The 20220-nt window shown below is 35.2% G+C and overlaps 1 protein-coding gene across 1 annotated transcript in view; it reads right to left on the bottom strand.

Moving 5' to 3' along the window:
• The window catches only part of SCFD1 (sec1 family domain containing 1), a 142452-nt gene that overhangs the window by 78567 nt on the left and 43665 nt on the right, over nt 1-20220 (bottom strand). The window contains exons 7-10 of the mRNA XM_082618920.1: nt 15833-15922; nt 13433-13488; nt 12179-12264; nt 9518-9617 (exon numbers count right to left, since the gene is read on the bottom strand). Coding sequence (XP_082475046.1) covers nt 9518-9617; nt 12179-12264; nt 13433-13488; nt 15833-15922 — 332 coding nt within the window. The remainder of the gene's footprint in view (nt 1-9517; nt 9618-12178; nt 12265-13432; nt 13489-15832; nt 15923-20220) is intronic.

Raw genomic sequence — 20220 nt, 5'->3', positions numbered from 1 at the left:
ATATAATTTAATTTCCTCTTGACAGGAAAAGGTCATTAATACTGAGATTGGATCCTTAGACCATACCCTGTAACTTTCTCAAATAAATCCTTTACAATAGCTTACTTCCTTGTCATTTTCCCCTATGACATAAAAAAAAGAGTGCAAAATATATAGACGTCTAACTGCCAGTAGAGTAACAAGCCTCTTGACAAAGAAGAGTATACTATATTGTATTTCAACCTGTTAGTATTATGTCTTTCCTATGGGCTCCTTATATTATCATAGGATAAACATAACATAATATAACCCTATTTAATCCCTTTTCCCATCCCATACCTTAACCTCACCTTGGCACAGCAAATCATCCATACAGGAAGAAAGTACAAGAAATAGGTGTTAACAGCTACATCTGAGAAGAACCTTTGTTTTTAAGTTATCTAACAAAACAAAGATACTGAAGAAAAGAAACATTTTAAAATAGTTAAGCTTTATTAACTAGAATTTCTAGTGAAGTACTATTTCCGTGGTGATGACACACAGATCATTCAAAACACAAGTAACTTGTTAGCAAAATTCCTGCTGTAAAAATACGACAGCATATTATTACTTAAGTATTGATGGAATATTTAAAACAAAATGATAAATCAAAGATGTTAAGAGTTTTGAGAAATAACATAATAGCAGCAAGAAACACTCCCCTTGTTTGCACTAATAGCCAGGCAAATAAGGAAAAGTAATTTCAGTCTTGAAAATTGGGAAATCAGAACATTCTGTGCTGTACTCAATCATGTTAAAGGAACTGAAGACATGGGTATAGAAGACAACAGAATTAGTTTTCACATGGTAAAGTCTAATCTCTTTCCCCTGATATTCACACTTTTCTGACTTAGAAAACTGGACAAGGGTGTGCCAAATCACCAGATATAAGTAAATCCCACTGGGAAAACATGGGTAAGTCTTCAGCAGTCTTGTTTTCCTTTCATGAGTTAAAGCAGACCAGGAGAGGCAGACAGAGCTAATATTAACAAAGTTACATTTGGGTAATATAGGTTAGCACCTATTTATGCAGAGCTAAGATTTATATTCACATGAGAAAAAAAGCCAAGCAAAGTAAAAGTAACTTTTATTTTGGCAAGGAATTGCGCCAAATCTAATTAAGTCTCTAGATCTATCAGTTTACAGGAAATACTGGAAAAAGAGAAATAATGTCAAATTGTACCCCACAAAGGTACAATCAACCAAATGCAGAAATGTCATATATCTTTAAGAAAAGGAGTGCTTCTAAAATGTTTTTCTAATAACCTTTTAAAAGTATATATTAACTTGGAAATGACTTCCTTTTCTCTTCTTGAGTGGCAAGAACAAAATAAACTTTACTAAAGTCCTTATGTAATTAGTACAAATTCTGATTTAATATTTTAAATAATGAGAGTCAGTAGCAGAGGGCCAAAGGCACAAACAAGGGCACCTAAGATTCAAAAAAAACAAGGCCAACTAAAGGACAAGACACGGCAATGAAATAATGTCCACCCTTTGCCTAAAATTACTCATTGCAGTTGAACAATCAAATCCACAGCCCCTGCAACCAAGACACGACAAAAAGGAATCATGACTTTCTAATTACTAATTTTGCTTCTTATATCCTGAGAAAAGGAAAGGGACAGTGCAAAGTTCTTCATCAGAAGAGTGTATCTCCCATGTTAAAGGACAACAATCACCTTTCGGACACACAGAGAGGCTGTGTGAATTTTCACAGCAGTTTCCAGGGCCTGATATATAAATATTATCAATGTTCTGGATTTTCAGGCAAAGATATTTAATATTAAAAGCAAGCTCCAATTTCAAGTTAAACTTGAAACTCCCATCTACAACTTTTACTCCATCTTGTGGAGGTGGAGGGTATAACTATTAAGAATTTTGAAAGCTTGGAAGAAACCTCAAAAGCTGCAGTTTTAACAATCAACAAAAAATGGCTTGCTTACAATTGGTTATGATATCTCAGTTGTAGTTTTTTCACATCTAGAAAGTGTATTAAAATTAATGAACAGGATTAACTCAATATAAGCTGTATAGGTTGTTATAACCAATTTTCTCAGAGACTATTTTCACAAGACCTAAATATTTTAATAATAATGTTACTGAGAAAAGACGGCTTAAAGGGTAATATGGAATCTGAGAACCTTGCCTAAGAAAGAAAGTTAACTAGAGATGTGCATTGCTCTATTATTTATAACAAAAAGTAAAAACAACAATGACCCAAATGTCCACAGGAATCCACTAATGTAACCTCCACGCAAGCAGGGATCATGTCTCCTTTGTTTACCTTGTATCCCAGTGACCAGCAGTGTCTGGTACAGAGGAGGCACTTAATAAATATTTGTTGAATTGAATTCCTTGGAAACACATGGTTTCCAACTTTTTATTCTGTGAAGAAGATTAGAACAAAGCCCCCCAAACCCCTACCATATACTTTTACTGTCTTGTATTTTTAAAATAATATTTTAACTTCAAATAGTAGAAAATAAAAATTAGTATATCTCACAAGGATACAAGGTCAGTTGTAAAAACTCATTTCATATTCCTTATTATTCTCATTTCACTCTGCAATAGTAAACCCCTCAAAATCAGTATTAGCCTTGTCTAGTTTTGGGGAACGTCTGCCATAACCTGTGTTTCCCAATTTCTCTTCTGACAATGGGGACTCAGCATATTCCTTTACACTGCAATTACCTGTACACACATCTTATCGCCTGCACTCAAAGCATCATGTACTTTAATTTCCTCCAGGAACTCTTCAAGTTTAGGAATTAGAAAGGATCCCGGTATCTTGATGCGCTATATGGCCTCCACACACCACTGGCAGAAGTGGTGACCCCTGATCTGTATGCTCTTACTAAGACCCTTGCTCCCACCCAACAGGCAGGGCCCCACCAACCAAATCTAACTTGAGACTATCAAAACTATCTCATCATGCCACTCCTTTTCAGATTCCATCTCTCATTCTTACTGGATTCCTGAAAACATTCTGTCTACCCTCTGGAACTTGTACTCAGTCATCAGCAAAATCTCCTGTTCTGAACATCTACTCTCAACTTCCACTGAACACTTTCTTGCTCTAGTTGAACACCAACTGGCTATCCCCTGTAGCCTTCTCAGACCACAACCTTTTTTTTTTTTTTTTTTTTAACTTGTCACACATCTCAAACCACTGGACCCAGGATTGGGCTAGGTGTCTTCCTTGTTACTCCCAGACTCTTCACTTGTCCTCTTCCCTAAAACAACTCCAGCTTTGAAACTCCCATCATCAGCCTATAACCGTAATTCTTAATCAGAGACAATTTTACCCCTCTCCACCCCATGGGAATAGTTGACAATGAAGACATTTTGGTTGTCCAGAAATAAGGGTTGCTACTGGTATCTAGAGAGTAGAGGTCAGGGATGCTGCTAAACATCCTACAATACACAGGACAGCCCCCTACAGCAAAGAATTAACAGGCCCAAAATGTCAATAATGCCAAGGTTGAGAAATCCTGGTTTGTAGTCATCCTGGTCACTAATGCCTCATACAGACCTGCAGGACACTCTTATCTCCACAACCAACTCTTCTTCTCTTTCGATCATTCCCCAATAGGGGAATGCTACACATTCTCTCATTTAAAAATCTTTTTTTGACTTCACGTCCCCTTCCAGCAGTCACCCCTTTTCTCAGCTCTCCTATACAGCAAAACTCTTTCAAGGTTTGTCTATATTCTCTCACCTATGCCTCTTCTTCCAATCTCTCTTACACGCACTTCAGTGTTTAATCCCTACACTACAGAAGCCACTTTTTTTTTTAACATCTTTATTAGAGTACAATTGCTTTACAATGGTGTGTCAGTTTCTGCTTTATAACAAAGTGAATCAATTATACATATACATATGCCCCCGTATCTCTTCTCTCTTGCATCTCCCTCCCTCCCACTCTCCCTATCCCACCCCTCTAGGTGGTCACAAAGCACCGAGCTGATCTCCCTGTGCTATATGGCTGCTTCCCACTAGCTATCTATTTTACGTTTGGTAGTGTATATATGTCCATGCCACTGTCTCACTTTGTACCAGCTTACCCTTCCCCCTCCCCATATCTTCAAGTCCATTCTCTAGTAGGTCAGCATCTTTATTCCCATCTTGCCCCTAGGTTCTTCTGACCATATTCTTTTTCTTTTTCTTTTTTTTTTTAGATTCCATATATATGTGCTAGTGTATGGTATTTGTTTTTCTTTTTCTGACTTACTTCACTCTGTATAACAGTCTCTAGGTCCATCCACCTCACTACAAATTACTCAGTTTCGTTCCTTTTAATGGCTGAGTAATATTCCGTTGTGTATATGTGCCACATCTTCTTTATCCATTCATCTGTTGATGGACACTTAGGTTGCTTCCATGTCTTAGCTATGCTAAATAGAGATGCAATGAACATTTTGGTACATGACTCTTTTATTTATTTATTTATTTTCAAACATCTTTATTAGAGTATAATTGCTTTACAATGGTGTGTCAGTTTCTGCTTTATAACAAAGTGAATCACTTATACATATACATATGTCCCCATATCTCTTCCCTCTTCCTTCTCCCTCCCTCCCACCCTCCCTAACCCACCCTTCTAGGTGGTCACAAAGCACCGAGCTGATCTCCCTGTGCTATGCGGCTGCTTCCCTGTAGCTATCTATTTTATGTTTCATAGTGTCTATATGTCCATGCCACTCTGTCACTTTGTCACAGCTTACCCTTCCCTTTCCCCATATCCTCAAGTCCATTCTCTAGTAGGTCTGTGTCTTTATTCCCATCTTGCCCCTAGGTTCATCTGACCCTTTTTTTTTTTAGATTCCATATATATATATGTGTTAGCATATGGTATTTGTTTTTCTCTGTCTGACTTAATTCACTCTGTATGACAGTCTCTAGGTCCATCCACCTCAATACAAATAACCCAGTTTCGTTCCTTTTTATGGCTGAGTAATATTCCACTGTATGTATGTGCCACATCTTCTTTATCCATTCATCTGCTGATGGACACTTAGGCTGCTTCCATGTCCTGGCTATTGTAATAGAGCTGCAATGAACATTTTGTTACATGACTCTTTCTGAATTATGCTTTTCTCAGGGTATACGCCCAGTAGTGGGATTGCTGGGTCATATGGTAGTTCTATTTTTAGTTTTTTAAGGAACCTCCAACTGTTCTCCATAGTGGCTGTATCAATTTACATTCCCACCAACAGTGCAAGAGGGTTCCCTTTTCTCCACACCCTCTACAGCATTTATTGTTTGTAGATTTTTTCATGATGGCCATTCTGACCAGTGTGAGATGATATCTCATTGTAGTTTTGATTTGCATTTCTCTAATGATTAATGATGTTGAGCATTCTTTCATGAGTTTGCTGGCAATCTGTATATCTTCTTTGGAGAAATGTCTATTTAGGTCTTCTGCCCATTTTTGGATTGGGGTGTTTGTTTTTATAATATTGCGCTGCATGAGTTGCTTGTATGTTTTGGAGATTAATCCTTTGTCAGTTGCTTCATTTGCAAATATTTTCTCCTATTCTGAGGGCTGTCGTTTCATCTTGTTTATGGTTTCCTTTGCTGTGCAAAAGCTTTTAATCTTCATTAGGTCCCATTTGTTTATTTTTGTTTTTATTTCCATTTCTCTAGGAGGCGGGTCAAAAAGGATCTTCCTGTGATTTATGTCACAGAGTGTTCTACCTATGTTCTCCTCTAAGAGTTTGATGGTGCCTGGCCTTACATTTAGGTCTTTAATCCATTTTGAGTTTATTTTTGTGTATGGTGTTAGGGAGTGTTCCAATTTCATTCTTTTACATGTAGCTGTCCAGTTTTCCCAGTACCACTTATTGAGGAGGCTGTCTTTTCTCCACTGTATATTCTTGCCTCCTTTATCAAAGATAAGGTGACCATATATGCATGGGTTTATCTCTGGGCTATCCTGTTCCATTGATCTATATGTCTGTTTTTGTGCCAGTACCACACTGTCTTGATTACTGTAGCTTTGTAGTATAATCTGAAGTCAGGGAGCCTGATTCCTCCAGCTCCATTTTTCTTTCTCAGGATTGCTTTGGCTATTTGGGGTCTTTTGTGTTTCCATACAAATTGTGAAATGTTTTGTTCTAGTTCTGTGAAAAATGTCAGTTTCACAGGACTGCATTGAATCTGTAGATTGTTTTGGGTAGTAGAGTCATTTTCACAATGTTGATTCTTCCAATCCAAGAACATGGTATATCTCTCCATCTGTTTGTATCATGTTTAATTTCTTTCATCAGTGTCTTATAATTTTCTGCATACAGGTCTTTTGTCTCCTTAGGTGGGTTTATTCCTAGATATTTTATTCTTTTTGTTGCAATGGTAAATGGGAGTGTTTTCTTAATTTCACTTTCAGATTTTTCATCATTAGTGTATAGGAATGCCAGAGATTTCTGAGCATTAATTTTGTATCCTGCTACTTTACCAAATTCATTGATTAGCTCTAGCAGTTTTCTGGTAGCATCTTTAGGATTCTCTCTGTATAGTATCATGTCATCTGCAAACAGTGACAGCTTTACTTCTTCTTTTCTGATTTGGATTCCTTTTATTTCTTTTTCTTCTCTGATTGCTGTGGCTAAAACTTCCAAAACTATGTTGAACAAGAGTGGTGAGAGTGGGCAACCCTGGCTTCTTCCTCATCTTAGTGGAAATGGTTTCAGTTTTTCACCATTGAGGATGATGTTGGCTGTGGGTTTGTCATATATGGCCTTTATTATGTTGAGGAAAGTTCCCTCTATGCCTACTTTCTGGAGGGTTTTTATCATAAGTAGGTGCTGAATTTTGTCGAAAGCATTCTCTGCATCTATTGAGATGATCATATGGTTTTTCTCCTTCAATTTGTTAATATGGTGTATCACGTTGATTGATCTGCGTATATTGAAGAATCCTTGCATTCCTGGGATAAACCTCACTTGATCATGGTGTATGATCCTTTTAATGTGCTGTTGGATTCTGTTTGCTAGTATTTCGCTGAGGATTTTTGCATCTATGTTCATCAGTGATATTGGCCTGTAGTTTTCTTTCTTTGTGACATCTTTGTCTGGTTTTGGTATCAGAGTGATCAGAAGCCACTCTTACCATATTCACTAATAACCCTGACACTGCCACATGCAATGGTGACTTCTTAGGCCTCAGCATTTGTACAAGTTAATTCCTGCCTCCTGTTTGAAACATTTAATTCACTGGCTTCTAAGACAACACAGACCTAGTTCTCATACCTCACTGGCTGCTACTTCCTATATTATATTGTTCATTCCTATTCACCACCCCAATATCTAAATGGTGAAATGCCTCAGAGATCAGTTCTCAGACCTCTTCTCTCTTCTATCTATACTCACTCCCTTGGTGATCTCATCTTCTCTCTTGGCTTTAAATACCATCTATATATGAACTACTTCTAAATTTATTTCTCTAGACTAGATGTTTCTCCTTAACTCCAGGCTCATATATCTAACTATGTAATGATATCTACACTTGAATATCTTAATGGGCATCTCATATTTAACATGTCCAAAACTCAACCTCTGGTCTTCCTCTGAAAACTGCTTCTCCCACGTCTTTCCCATCTCAATAAAGAACATCCGTCCATTTGCAAAGGCCAAAACTTTGGAGTCATCTTTGGCTCCTCTCTCTTACATCTCACATCCAATTCATCAGTCAATCCTATACCCTACATTCAATAGATTATCACAACCCTCACCATTTCCATCCTGGTGTAAAACACCATTATCTCTTGCTAAGATAACTGCAACTCCTAACTGGTCTCCTTGACTCTTCCTATGCCCCCAAAGAGTCTTTTTCAATATAGTAGCTAGGATGATACTCTTAAAATGTGTATCAGATGTCATTCCTTTACTCAAAACTATGTGAGGCTCTCTGCTTCCCTCAAATTAAAAATCAATATCCTTACAGTGGCCTTTAATGTCCTATGCTACATTGCATCCCGTGTTCTATTTAACTTCACCTCCTGCTACTTTTCCCTGCCTTACTTGCTCTGGCCACTTTGACTGCCTTGCCATCTTTTAAACATATCAGGCATCCTTCTGCCTGGAATGCTATTCTCCCAAATAGCTACATAATTCACTACCTTCTCTCCATTAGATCTTTCCTCAAATGTCTCTTTTTCAGTGAGGTCTTCCCTATTTTAAAACTGCAATCCTGTTCACCATTACTTACTTTACTTTCCTCCAGAGTACTTTTCACTTTATGAAATATTACGTGTTTTATTTTATTTATTGCCTGTCTCTCCTACTAGAATGTAAGATACAGGAAGAAAGGAGTATTTTCATTTGCTTTATTTATTGCTAAAACCAGGGTCTAGAATGTTCTGTCAAAGAGTAGGCACTCCAATAGTGGTTCTTCAGCCTCTTATTGACCTATGAAAACTACTTTCCATGTTCTGTTACTCAGGGTTGGATCCAGTGTCCCTCTGACTCTTCTCACTCTCTCTACTGAATCAGAGTTGACTACTATCATTGACACTTATCCTGGAGTCCAGAATCACAGAGGACTCTAGGATAGAGAAGTGTGCAGAACTGCCAATTTCCATCAGTAATCCTAAAATCTGATTTATTAAAAGAAATACTTTACAGTTAGAGTCTGTGTTTTAAAGAAATAAACCATTAAACCAAAACCATCTATTGCATGTCTTTCATTTCCTTTCTGTATGACATTTCAGGCAATCTTTGCAATAATGATGCTATTATACACTATAATCCCTAGAGGCTTGGGCTAGGATTTAGTAAATTAGAGTGCTGGTCTTGGCAAAGCCAATAATTTAGGTTCATATCCTTTAACTTCTGTGTCTCAATTTTTCTATCTTACAAATGAGGACTATTCTGGCCCTTTTACATAGTGTCTTATACAGAAATTATATGTATACATCTTTTCTTTCCATTGCCTTTGAAGATTGGGGCTGTTTTTATTTATCTGTGTATATCACATGCTATTTACAATGTTTAGTAGATCAATATATGCATGGATAAAACAGATTTTAGCTTTAAGCATGAAATTACCTATGTGGAATTACTTCAAAAAACATATGATGTAATATAAATAATACTATTTATTTTTTACCATAAAATGAGGCTTAACAGATTCCCAGGAAAAAAAGGAAAAATTACATCTTTTCTCCCCAAAGAGAACAAATTTATTTACTTACTCAGCATGAAAAATTAAAAAAAAAAACAGCCACTCATTTTCCTCCATTCTTTTGTTCCCCATCATTCCAACAATACCACTGATTTATCCTGTAATTTAAAGACCATAAATTTGGAACTTTAAACCTCAAGGCTTCACTATTCTCCAGCATCCACATCTAGCGATACCAAATTCCATCACCCTTTTTGTTTCTATTTCTCAGCTCCATCCTTCTCATCTGTATTCCTGTAGCCATGATGTTAATTTTAAATTAGGACCATTGAATGTTACTACATTTTAGCAAAAAGTGGTATATTTAGCCTCTTACCAGTACATCATGCACCAAGGCTTGATATGTCCAAGTATGGTGTAAAGGAGTTGCCAAATCTATGTTTCTGTCAACAAGGACTAATAAAGGCCTTTGGAAGCTGTAAATATATTAAAAAAAATTATGTAACTCTTAATACCTGTGTATACATCTACATTCTTCTACTACTTTCAGTATATGTCATTTTCATATGAACAATAAGTATACTAATACTGACATTCCATAATACTTTGCTTTCTAAAAAATTTTCTAGTACAATCAAGTAAAGCAATGCTTTGTACTACCTAGAGCCTGTGTATGATGCTAGATTATAAGTCTTACTTAAGGAACTTTCTTAAAGGAAAAAATCTATACAAATACTACTACAGAATAATTTTTATAGTTATCAAAGTAAGAATAAGTTGCTTTTGCTCAGATTTATATTTTACATTTTTGAATAAAAGGAAAAAAAGAAAACCCGTTGTCAGGTTCAGGGAAAACAATTACAGAGAGTAGGATCTTACAAATTTATACAAATGTTCAATAGCTTCATAAATTACAAATTCCAATTTTTTCCTGAAAACACAAATTCAAAAAAGCAGACTCAAGAGAAGACGCTCACAAAACCCTATCCCATTATAATATATGAAACTAAAACATTATACTACAACAGTAACTAATTATATAATTACTCACTTACCAGACATGTCATATATTGTTTAACTCCATCACTATCATTTAGATATGAAATAAACTACATTTAAAGCAAACTGAGGCACAAAGTCATCTGGTTACCATGTGTCTCCAAAAGGCATAGAGATTTCACTTTAGAGGCACTACTGTATCAAGAGTACACGTCAATTTTCAATAGGCATTGCTACCTGATTTTCTTTACTATATGTATTTTCTCCTGAAAGACCTCTGACAATTTCAGTAACTCATTATACCCTCATGGGTGTAAGACAGTGAACTCCCAACTGCATTAATTATAAGACTTGGCGATAAAAAGGTAGGAGTGGCACGCTTACCACCACCTACTATCTTTCATTATTCCAGAGCTAGGTGGAGGGCAGGGAGGATAGCCTACGGCAGGGTTTCTTAACTCAGCACTACTGACATTTGTGGCAGGATAATTTCTTATTATGGGGAGTTGTCCTGTGAAGTGTAGGATGTGTAGCAGCATCCCATAATGCACCCCACTAGATTCCAGTAGCAACTACCCAGACGACTGACATGTCTCTAGACATTACTAAATTCTCGTTGAGAATCATTAGCCTACAACTGGATTCAAATACATTTAACAATAAATAGTCTGACAAGGCTGCTGACCCCTAATTCAAATAATTTAGAAATGCATACAACAAACTAAAAGTAAGACAACTATATTATGATTATGTGAATACACTAAAAAAAATTTATCTAAATAAAACAGTGCCTAATTTATATTGGTTTCTAAGGCCTATACAAGAGCACAATAAAAAAGGAACTGTTCAGTAAGGTATGACATAGTGGTTGCTTCTGTTGAAAAAAAAAACAGATGAGAATTTGATGTCTCTGCTCTACTTAATAAGAAATATCATTATTTAGAAGAATATTTAGACCAGCGATGAAATTGCAAAACAGTTTAAAGTAATATGGGAGGTGAAACAGTTGAACAAACAATTGAAACACAATGTTAGTATCAACTGCAAATTATAGGAATAGTATATAAAACTGTAAGAGCCATCAAACTGAATTAAAATGAAGTCTATGAAAGGTTACCATAAGAGTATAATTCCTGGAAGGCAGTTATACTGAGTATCAGTTTATTTTCACAGGCTTTATTTATTAATTCACCTAAAACTAGGGATAATAATTAATTCTCCAAAATACTATCTATTCCCCTTGAAATAATTTTCAGCCATTGGTGTGGGTTTCTTTACTTTCTCACCCTAATACTGTCCATTATTTTATTTATTTATTTTTTTTGCGGTACGCGGGCCTCTCACTGTTGTGGCCTCTCCCGGTGCGGAGCATAGGCCCCGGACGCACAGGCTCAGCGGTCATGGCTCACAGGCCCAGCCGCTCCGCGGCATGTGGGATCTTCCCAGACCGGGGCACGAACCCGCGTCCCCTGCATCGGCAGGCGGACTCCCAACCACTGCGCCACCAGGGAAGCCGTGTGCATTATTTTTAATAAACAAAAGTTAAATACACTATAATGGACAGTTTAAAAAATTTTTTCTATTCAATAATAATTGAGCAGTCAGTAACTTTGGCATTATCTACTTATACTAGACATGGTAACAAAGACAAAAATACTTTGCCAGTATTTTAATGTAAAAATGGAAACCAGTTAATAGACAGGTAGAAATAGACATAGGCATCACAAGTTATTCAACTTACTTTTTTTTCATTACCAAGAGGCTTAATGATAATTAAAAGGAAGTGGTTTCCTACTGCAAAAGCTGTATAAACAGAAAAATTTATCCTACAGATGATAAAAATGAAAAACAGAAAATTCTAACAAAAGAAGGTAAATTAAATAAAATATTCCGTTTGTATTTTTAAGAACGATTTGAATCAAACCCTGATCTAGACTTTACAGTATAAGGGTATTCTATCAGACAAGGAAAAACAACCCAAAACACTCTACAAATGTTTCATTTTCAAGCATATAAGGTGTATTAACTAACATAATACCTGAACTGGCCAGCTCCAAGTGTGTCACCTGTAAAAAGACTGTTTCTTGCATCTCTCAGATTTTCCCGAAGTTTCTTATCTAGTTTCTGAAAAATGAAATTTTACATTAACTCTTTTTTAAAAAATATTTAATTTTATTGGAGCATAGTTGATTTACAAGGCTGTGTTAGTTTCAGGTGTACAGCAAAGTGATTCAGTTATACATATACATATATTCACCTTTTTTTAGATTCTTTTCTTATATAGGTTATCACAGAATATTGAGTAGAGTTCCCTGTGCTACATTAACTCTTGAAGAACAGTTTCAGACAACTTTGCATAGGGTAATACACAACGTATTCTTAATTTTGGAACTAAGAAATTTAGAATTCCTTTACAAAACAGCAATTCTCACATTTTAGCTTCTTTACTATTCAGTATTATCCTAACTTGGACTTGAAAAGACCAATGCTTTTTCTATTGTGACTCAGACCTGATTTCACTAATAATCACTTTTTGTTGACTATTTTTACTTTAGGTATGGGAAACGTTTTGCAGTAATAACCCACACTCTCTCCCAAAGCATGACTTGCTGCACCGAGGAAGCTATCTCAATAGTGGTGGTTGCAAGTGGTGGTTCTATATCCAGAATAGAAATGGAATATGTGAAAGAAACTAGCCCTCCATCTGTCAATGACTCATTTGGGCTACTAAAAGTCAAAAATGTTAGTGTATCTTCCTCCATCTTTCCATACCATTTACCTTCTTTTCAGTAACTCTGTAATTTCTCTAATATCTTATTTTTTAATCTTTAAAGCAAATTCTTAAATGCTCATTTTACACAGAATGTTCTACTCCAGTATTATGAGAAAGCAAAATACACTTCATCATGTTAAAAATGATTATAATTGTTAACAAATGTTTGCTAAATGAAGTTAAATATTAAGTGATTTGGGGAATCAAATAAGTGTAAAATACTACTTAGAGAGACAAAGCTAAATGAGGAATATTTATTTGAGTAAAAAAGAAACAGGGCTGGAATAGCACATTCACATTGGAATAAATCATTTTACTCCATCACATGATCATAATGATTACTTTTTATTTTTGGTGGAATCCCAATGTTATAAAATAAAAATATTTGCCTTTGACACTTAATATATAACCCATAACAACTGTATACATACTTAATATTAACAAAAATACTTGAGGTACTTAGGGAAAACAACTGACACATTCATTATTTATCCCCAATGGATATTTGCATGAACTCACCACTGCTACCATTTCTGCTGCTGTTCCTCTTGAACATCTGATTATAGGGACAGCACCTATTTTAACAACAGATGTTAACAATGATTTCAGCTCTTAATAATTAAAATGGATACTTATAAAATACATCAGCATCAAATAATAACATACAATAGATATAAACAATTTCAGGCTACAAACATAGAAGGATTTATAATCTTGAGAATAAAAGCAAGGTTTCAGAAATAGACCTTACCATTTATAAAGACAACATGAAGGGAGTCAGAAAAACATGATTTTTACATCGTGTGGGTCAATCAGTGTGACCATATTTTTTCAATGGACTGACTAAATCAGCACTTTGACTAATTTAAAAGATATCAATAGAAAACACATTCTTTGCATAATGTAAAATGCTCCTAAAAGTTGGCCTCAGTTTATTATCAAATCAACTCATTTTAGACTTCTTTATTTCTCTCTATTATTCCAAGTTTTATTGAAGGCTGAAATCCTAAAATGAGAAAAAAAATCAAACTGCACTAAAAATCTCATAAAACAAAGAACATTGTAATACTTATATGCTGAAATTCTTAAATTTTAGATTCTATACAAAGCATGCTCAGTCAGTTGTAAAAGTAAAAACGTGAAATATTAGTACGTTTTTTAAAACTGTTTTCTTCTGATGGCAAGCTATACATGTCTGTCCTAAGAAAATCCAAATAATATTAGAAATGTACAAAGTTAATCCTCTTGATTCAAGCACCCCAAAATAATCCCCATTAAGAATTAGATATGAATGTTTCCAGGTTATATTCTACATATAGTCTAAATAAGTGTGTATGTGTTGGGCTTCCCTGGTGGCGCAGTGGCTGAGAGTCTGCCTGCCGATGCAGGGGACACGGGTTTGTGCCCCGGTCCAGGAAGATCCCACATGCCGCGGAGCGGCTGGGCCCATGAGCCATGGCCGCTGAGCCTGCGCGTCCGGGGCCTGTGCTCCACAATGGGAGAGGCCACAACAGTGAGAGGCCCGCATACCGCAAAAAAAGAAAAAAGAAAAAAAAAAGTGTGTGTGTGGAGTGCATAAAAAACAAAAATAGGATATTTTGCATACCATCCTTAAATTTGCTTTTTTTCCACTTAATTTATTATTGATATCTTTCTATGTCAGGTTGGCAGTTATTTCAACTTTTCCTTTGAGAAAAATCACTTTCTGATACTCCATAATAAAAGTGGCTCTAACACTTCAGTGGTCTGTACACTTCTTTTTCAATCTACCTTAACCTTGAAAACATAGTTATCATCAAGCAAAACTAACCTTAATGTCCACAATAACCCTAGCATTCAGCAAAATTCTGGAGACTGTGTGCAAAAATAGAAAGATTAATTATGTCTGTTTAATGACTAAAAGTGGTATACATGTGTGTTCTTTAACAAACAAAAAAAGACCCAACAACAACTCCATTTGAAGGTACTGAGAGCAATCGAAAGCAAGCAGAAAGTGGGGGAGGGTAAAACTCTTGAAAGAAGAGAAATACTTGAACAGTGAGAGATACTTTTAACCAGCTTTCCTCTTGAGGGTACTTTCCAGTTTTCATGGCACAGAGGAGAAAGAGCTCAAGCAGAAAACAGAAGGCTCACTGAGCTGGGAAATCAAAGCCTGGAGTTCACGGCTGGAAATTAAAGGGGAAAATCCCTGAAAGGAGGGACCCGCAAAATCTGTATGCAAATTCTCCTCAAGCTTTTGTCTATATCCTAAACTGTGCATGTATCTCTCAATTTTCTAATTTGTGAAAAAGAGAGAAATTTTATTAATGTAGTGTGAGGATCATTTTAACTGAAAAGTTTTCAGTGTCTGCAAAATTAAAATCGCAATTAGAGGATTTCTAAACATATCCATTATTAATAGTAACGAATAAAATCATACATTAGACACTAAACACAACGTAGCTGTAAGTAAATTTAGATACTCCAAAGAAATGTTTAAAATTTTGAGAGTATGTTGGATAAGTGTTTTACGTAAATTTACTGTTTTCTGGAGCCTTGGGAGTTTGCCTTGATACTTACCAGGCATATATCTGTCTAATTAGAAGTGCATTTGAAATTTTTCAAAATGAAATATTAAAAGAAAATTAGCAAGCACATAGGTGAAGCCACCAGCAAACATTCAAACAATACACTAGGAAGTTACAATTACCAAAGACATCTAAGGCGACAACTCAAGAGAGCTGCTAAATGCTAACTTCATCAAATTATTAGAAGAATTGTGGTTTTATATAGTACAGAATGTATATTTTATATCAACTCTGGAGAGAGGGACTGTAGAAATCCAGATAGATAATAAGGGATCATATTGCAGTGTAACAAGTTAAAATGAGCTGTTAAATAATTTACTTTCAAGAAACAAACAAAGGTTTGAAAACTTACCCAGTGTAACAAAAAAGCAAAAGAGGCTGTCAACAATAGTGTCCATAACAGTTTCCATTTCCGTATCTGTGATATCTGGTCTGTTAATAGCTAAAATGACGTAGATAAAGGAGAAGAAAGTGACCAAAATTTATCCCTTACTTTTATTCAAATTATTACTCGACACCTATCAATATTCAGTTTGATAATACTTGTAATAGTTAAAGAAGTAAAAATTTTTATGCTTTAAATTTTAAGTGAACAAGTATCCACAAAAATTATAATACTTCAAAAAAAATACCACCTCAATATCAGTAGTAGTAATGAGTAGTATCAATATTAGACCAGTAATAATAAGAAAAAACCCACCACATAAATTATACAGAATTTTTGCCAGAGCAAATAGGAAAATAAATATCGTCTTCCATAATTTTATTCACAAACATTAAATGGCCTCAAGAAACTACTGATCTTACTATCCAAATACTGTCAGAAAAGGACAATGTATCAATAAATCAATTACAGCAAGACCAACATCACATACATTTTCTTTGTATTATAACAAATTATATAAATTTCTTTTCTAATCTACTAGACTGTACTTAAGTGGTTCTCAAACTCCAGTGGATAGAAGAATCATTCTAAGAATAGGAGAGAAGAGAAAGCAGTTTCTCTGGAAGCTATTAAAAATGAAAGATTATTAGCCCTTTCCCTCAGGGATTCAATTCAATAGATTTGGGATAATTCTAGGTAATCTGCAATTCTGACAAACACCTCAGGTGATACTTGGGGCTACACGTTTTTTTCTTTTCTGTCCCATTTCTTTCTTGGAACTTTAAGAACCAACATGTCAAATGTTTTTAAAAGGTAAGAGTAATAATGGTCCCTAGCCAGGAGGGAAGAATAAATGGAGAGGTGGCAAGCCTACTTACTAGGTTCACAACCAGTGACTTTGCTATCCTGGCTGCTCTACTACGTGATGGCTTCCACATTTGAAAAACAGGTTGTTGGGGCTACACTTTAAGAAACATTGCTGTGAAGACTTTTCTTGACAAAGACCTTGCCTTATTTAGCTTCCTATCTCTCAGAGTACCTAGGCTCAGTGTCTGACAAGTAGAAGCTCAGTAACTATTTGTTAAAAGACTGACTGGACTAAAATATTATCTATATAATATGTTTAATTTCCCAGCATCTTGAATGTGAAAACAAATATAAAATTCAGTACAACTTGTGATCAGCATAAGAGGAAATCAGAATCCAACTGGATACAACAGAGTGTTCAAAGAAAGTATGGTACATGCAGAGAACATAAAAATAACAAAGACTTTAACCATAATCTGGATGAGGAAACGTGCTGCTATTCAGTATTGCAGACTGCTATCTAGCCAAATCAGATGACAGAAATGGCATAAGGATACGTGAATTATGTAAATTCAGGGGATACCAATCCAGTGAAATACTCAGCTCATTCTGCCAATCACTGGTTCAGGTAAAATCTATATGAAGCCTCCATCCTTCAGGTCCATACTCTTCAACGCTTCAGTCCCACACCTCTGAAACAACTGACCTCGACAGTCAAAACACTGTCCATCACTAACTTCAACTCACTTTCAACAACAACTTGGTTTGTCTGAGATATTAGCCTAAGTCTAACTAAGGTGACAAGTCTGCATCCTTTATTGGATAAATTCCCAATCCGTGGAAAACAGGTGATAAAAATTGAATCCATGGTATCAATACGGTTGATTTATGTTTTGAATAATCTGTTTAAGATTATTAATTAAAGCACTTGTGATGTTTGAGAGGACTTGCCACATAATTACATAATAATTAAGAGCACTAACTCTGGAGTGAGTGCCTGGATTTAGTAACCCGGTTTTGCCATTTCCTTATCAAGTTACTTAGTATCTGTGCCTCAGTTTTTTCATCTAGAAAACAGAAATAATATTAATTACTACTTCATTAAGTTATTCTGAGGAGTAAATGAGCTTATATTGTAAAATGTGTATAGAGCAATCTACTACTATTATTATATTATAATTATACTATTGAGAATCTGAGTGATTAAGCATGTGATTATACTTTAAAATTAATAAATTAAATTTATACTTTTAATTCAATAATTATTAATTTCAGACTTGTGATTTTTAAGTTGAGAGATATAAGAAAACAAATTTATAAACACTTGAATGTTTCATGAATTTAGACTCCCTATAAATTTAATTATTTTTAATAATTATTTAAATATTTGGGCAGATTTTGTTTGTTAGATTTATAAAGTTGCCTGGTCTGGTATTTGAAGTACTTAAAACTACTCAGCCATAAAAAATCATGACATTTTGCTGTTTGCAGCAACATGGATGGACTTGCAGAGTATTATGTCAAGTGAAATAAGTCAGACAGAAAGACAAATACTGCATGGTATCACTTATAAGTGGAATCTAAAAAATGCAACAAACTAGTGAATGTAACAGAAAAGAAGCAGACTCACAGCTATAGATAACAAATAAGTGGTTACCAGTGGGGAGAGGGAAGGGGGGACAACCTAGGGGTAGGGATTAAGAGATGCAAATTATTATGTATAAAATAAGCTACAAGAATACATTGTACAGCATAGGGAATACAGCCAATATTTTATAATAACTATAAATGGAACATAACCTTTTAAAATGGTGAATCACTATATTATACACCTGTAACTTACATAATATTGTACATTGACTATACATCAATTAAAAAACAAATAATTAAAAAATGAATAGGCTGAATTTATAAACTCAACTTAAACTTTAAGGAAATTTAACAAACTAAGTTTGTTGACTAAGTTTGTTAAATGAGACTGATTATTATTTAGTCAGTTCAATCTGAGTTAATCAAAGAAAAAGTAAAGGTGCTTGTTTTCAAATAAAGAGACTTATAAACAAAATTTACAAGTTTAGCTTAAAGGCTTAAGGGAAACTAGGTTTTAAACATGTAACTTAAGTAGCTAATTAAGTTAAAGGTCAATTAAATGTAAACAGACTTCTGTAAATAACGAGAGTACGGTCAAAAATCTCTTACATGGGCAATTCAGCAAATACTTACACCCATTTAGAGATGTTGCTTAATTTCAGCAAGAAGGCATACTATGGAGCTCAGTGAAACCAAAAGATTCATGCTCTCTTCTCTTGGGAGCTTACCACCTGGTCCAGTGTGTTATGATAGAATACCGCTAGTATTTTGAGCAGAACGATTTTCTGTGTGAGTATGGTTTACACACTGCAGAAGATTTAGCATCCCTAGTCCCTGCTCACTAAATGCTAGTGCTAATTGTGACAATCAAAAATGTCCTTACACAATTCCAAATGCCCCCATGGGATGCCCCTACTTTAGAACCTCTGAAACTCTAGTCATCCCCAAACATCTCAATCCTTAGGTATCAAATTAATAATTATTTCTATGAATTGGCTAATCACATCTTCTGTAGTCTGCAATTTTCTTTAAAATATTTGACCTAACTAATCAATGGGCACAAAGTTTCAGTTAGGCAAGATGAATAAGTTCTAGAGATCTGCCATACAACATTGTACCTAAATCAACAATACTGTATTATGTACCTAAAAATGTTAAAAGAGTAGATCTCATGTTAAGTGTTTTTACAAAGAAAAAGAATCAGCATAGACAATAAAACACGGTGTGGGTGTCCATGTGCCTGTGTGCATGTGTGTGTGTATATGCATGTGTGTCTGTTAACTGTGTGTATGCGTGTGCATCTGTTAAGTTTAATCTACATCCAAGGAATGGTCAGTTTATCAAAGCTGGGAATACAAACTTCAGAGGTGGTTAGATAGCATTTGATCAAATACCAATACTCAATCCTACCACTGCATGAACAGGGTATAAGAATCAAGGGTGTCTAACAACCTATATTTGAGAATGGTACTTATATCAATACTTCATTCCATAATAGGACATTAGTAGCTGCTGACTCTTTGTTGTTGTCTGATCTTGACAAATAGCGACACTGACCAACCTTTTCTGAGTGCTTACGATATGCCAGTAACTTTTCCAAGCATTTTACATACACTAATGCATTTAACTCCCATAAAAACTCTGAGGTAGACAGTATTATTATTCCCGTTTTACAGATTTGGAAACTAAAGCACAGAGAAGCAAAGTAAACTTGTTCTTGTCCAAGGATCACAGTACTAAAAGATTAACTGAATCTTACTACTAAAATACTGTCTTACTCACCATGAGTGAACCATTGGTGCAAGTTGCTGTGGGGTAACTAAAAGGTCAGATAATTGGTCCTTCATTGAGCTTACAAAACAGATTTAGTAAGTGTTGTCTACATGTGAAAGAACTCAAGTCTGAGACTTGTTTTCTTTATGGGCTGTAAACAAAGCTGGGTTCGGAGTGCACTAAAC

This window comes from Mesoplodon mirus (assembly GCF_964341445.2).
Source record: "Mesoplodon mirus genome assembly, chromosome: 4".
NCBI classification, from domain to species: domain Eukaryota; kingdom Metazoa; phylum Chordata; class Mammalia; order Artiodactyla; family Ziphiidae; genus Mesoplodon; species Mesoplodon mirus.
The sequence above is the reverse complement of the archived record's forward strand: the minus strand, read 5'-3'. Positions and strand labels throughout refer to the sequence as shown.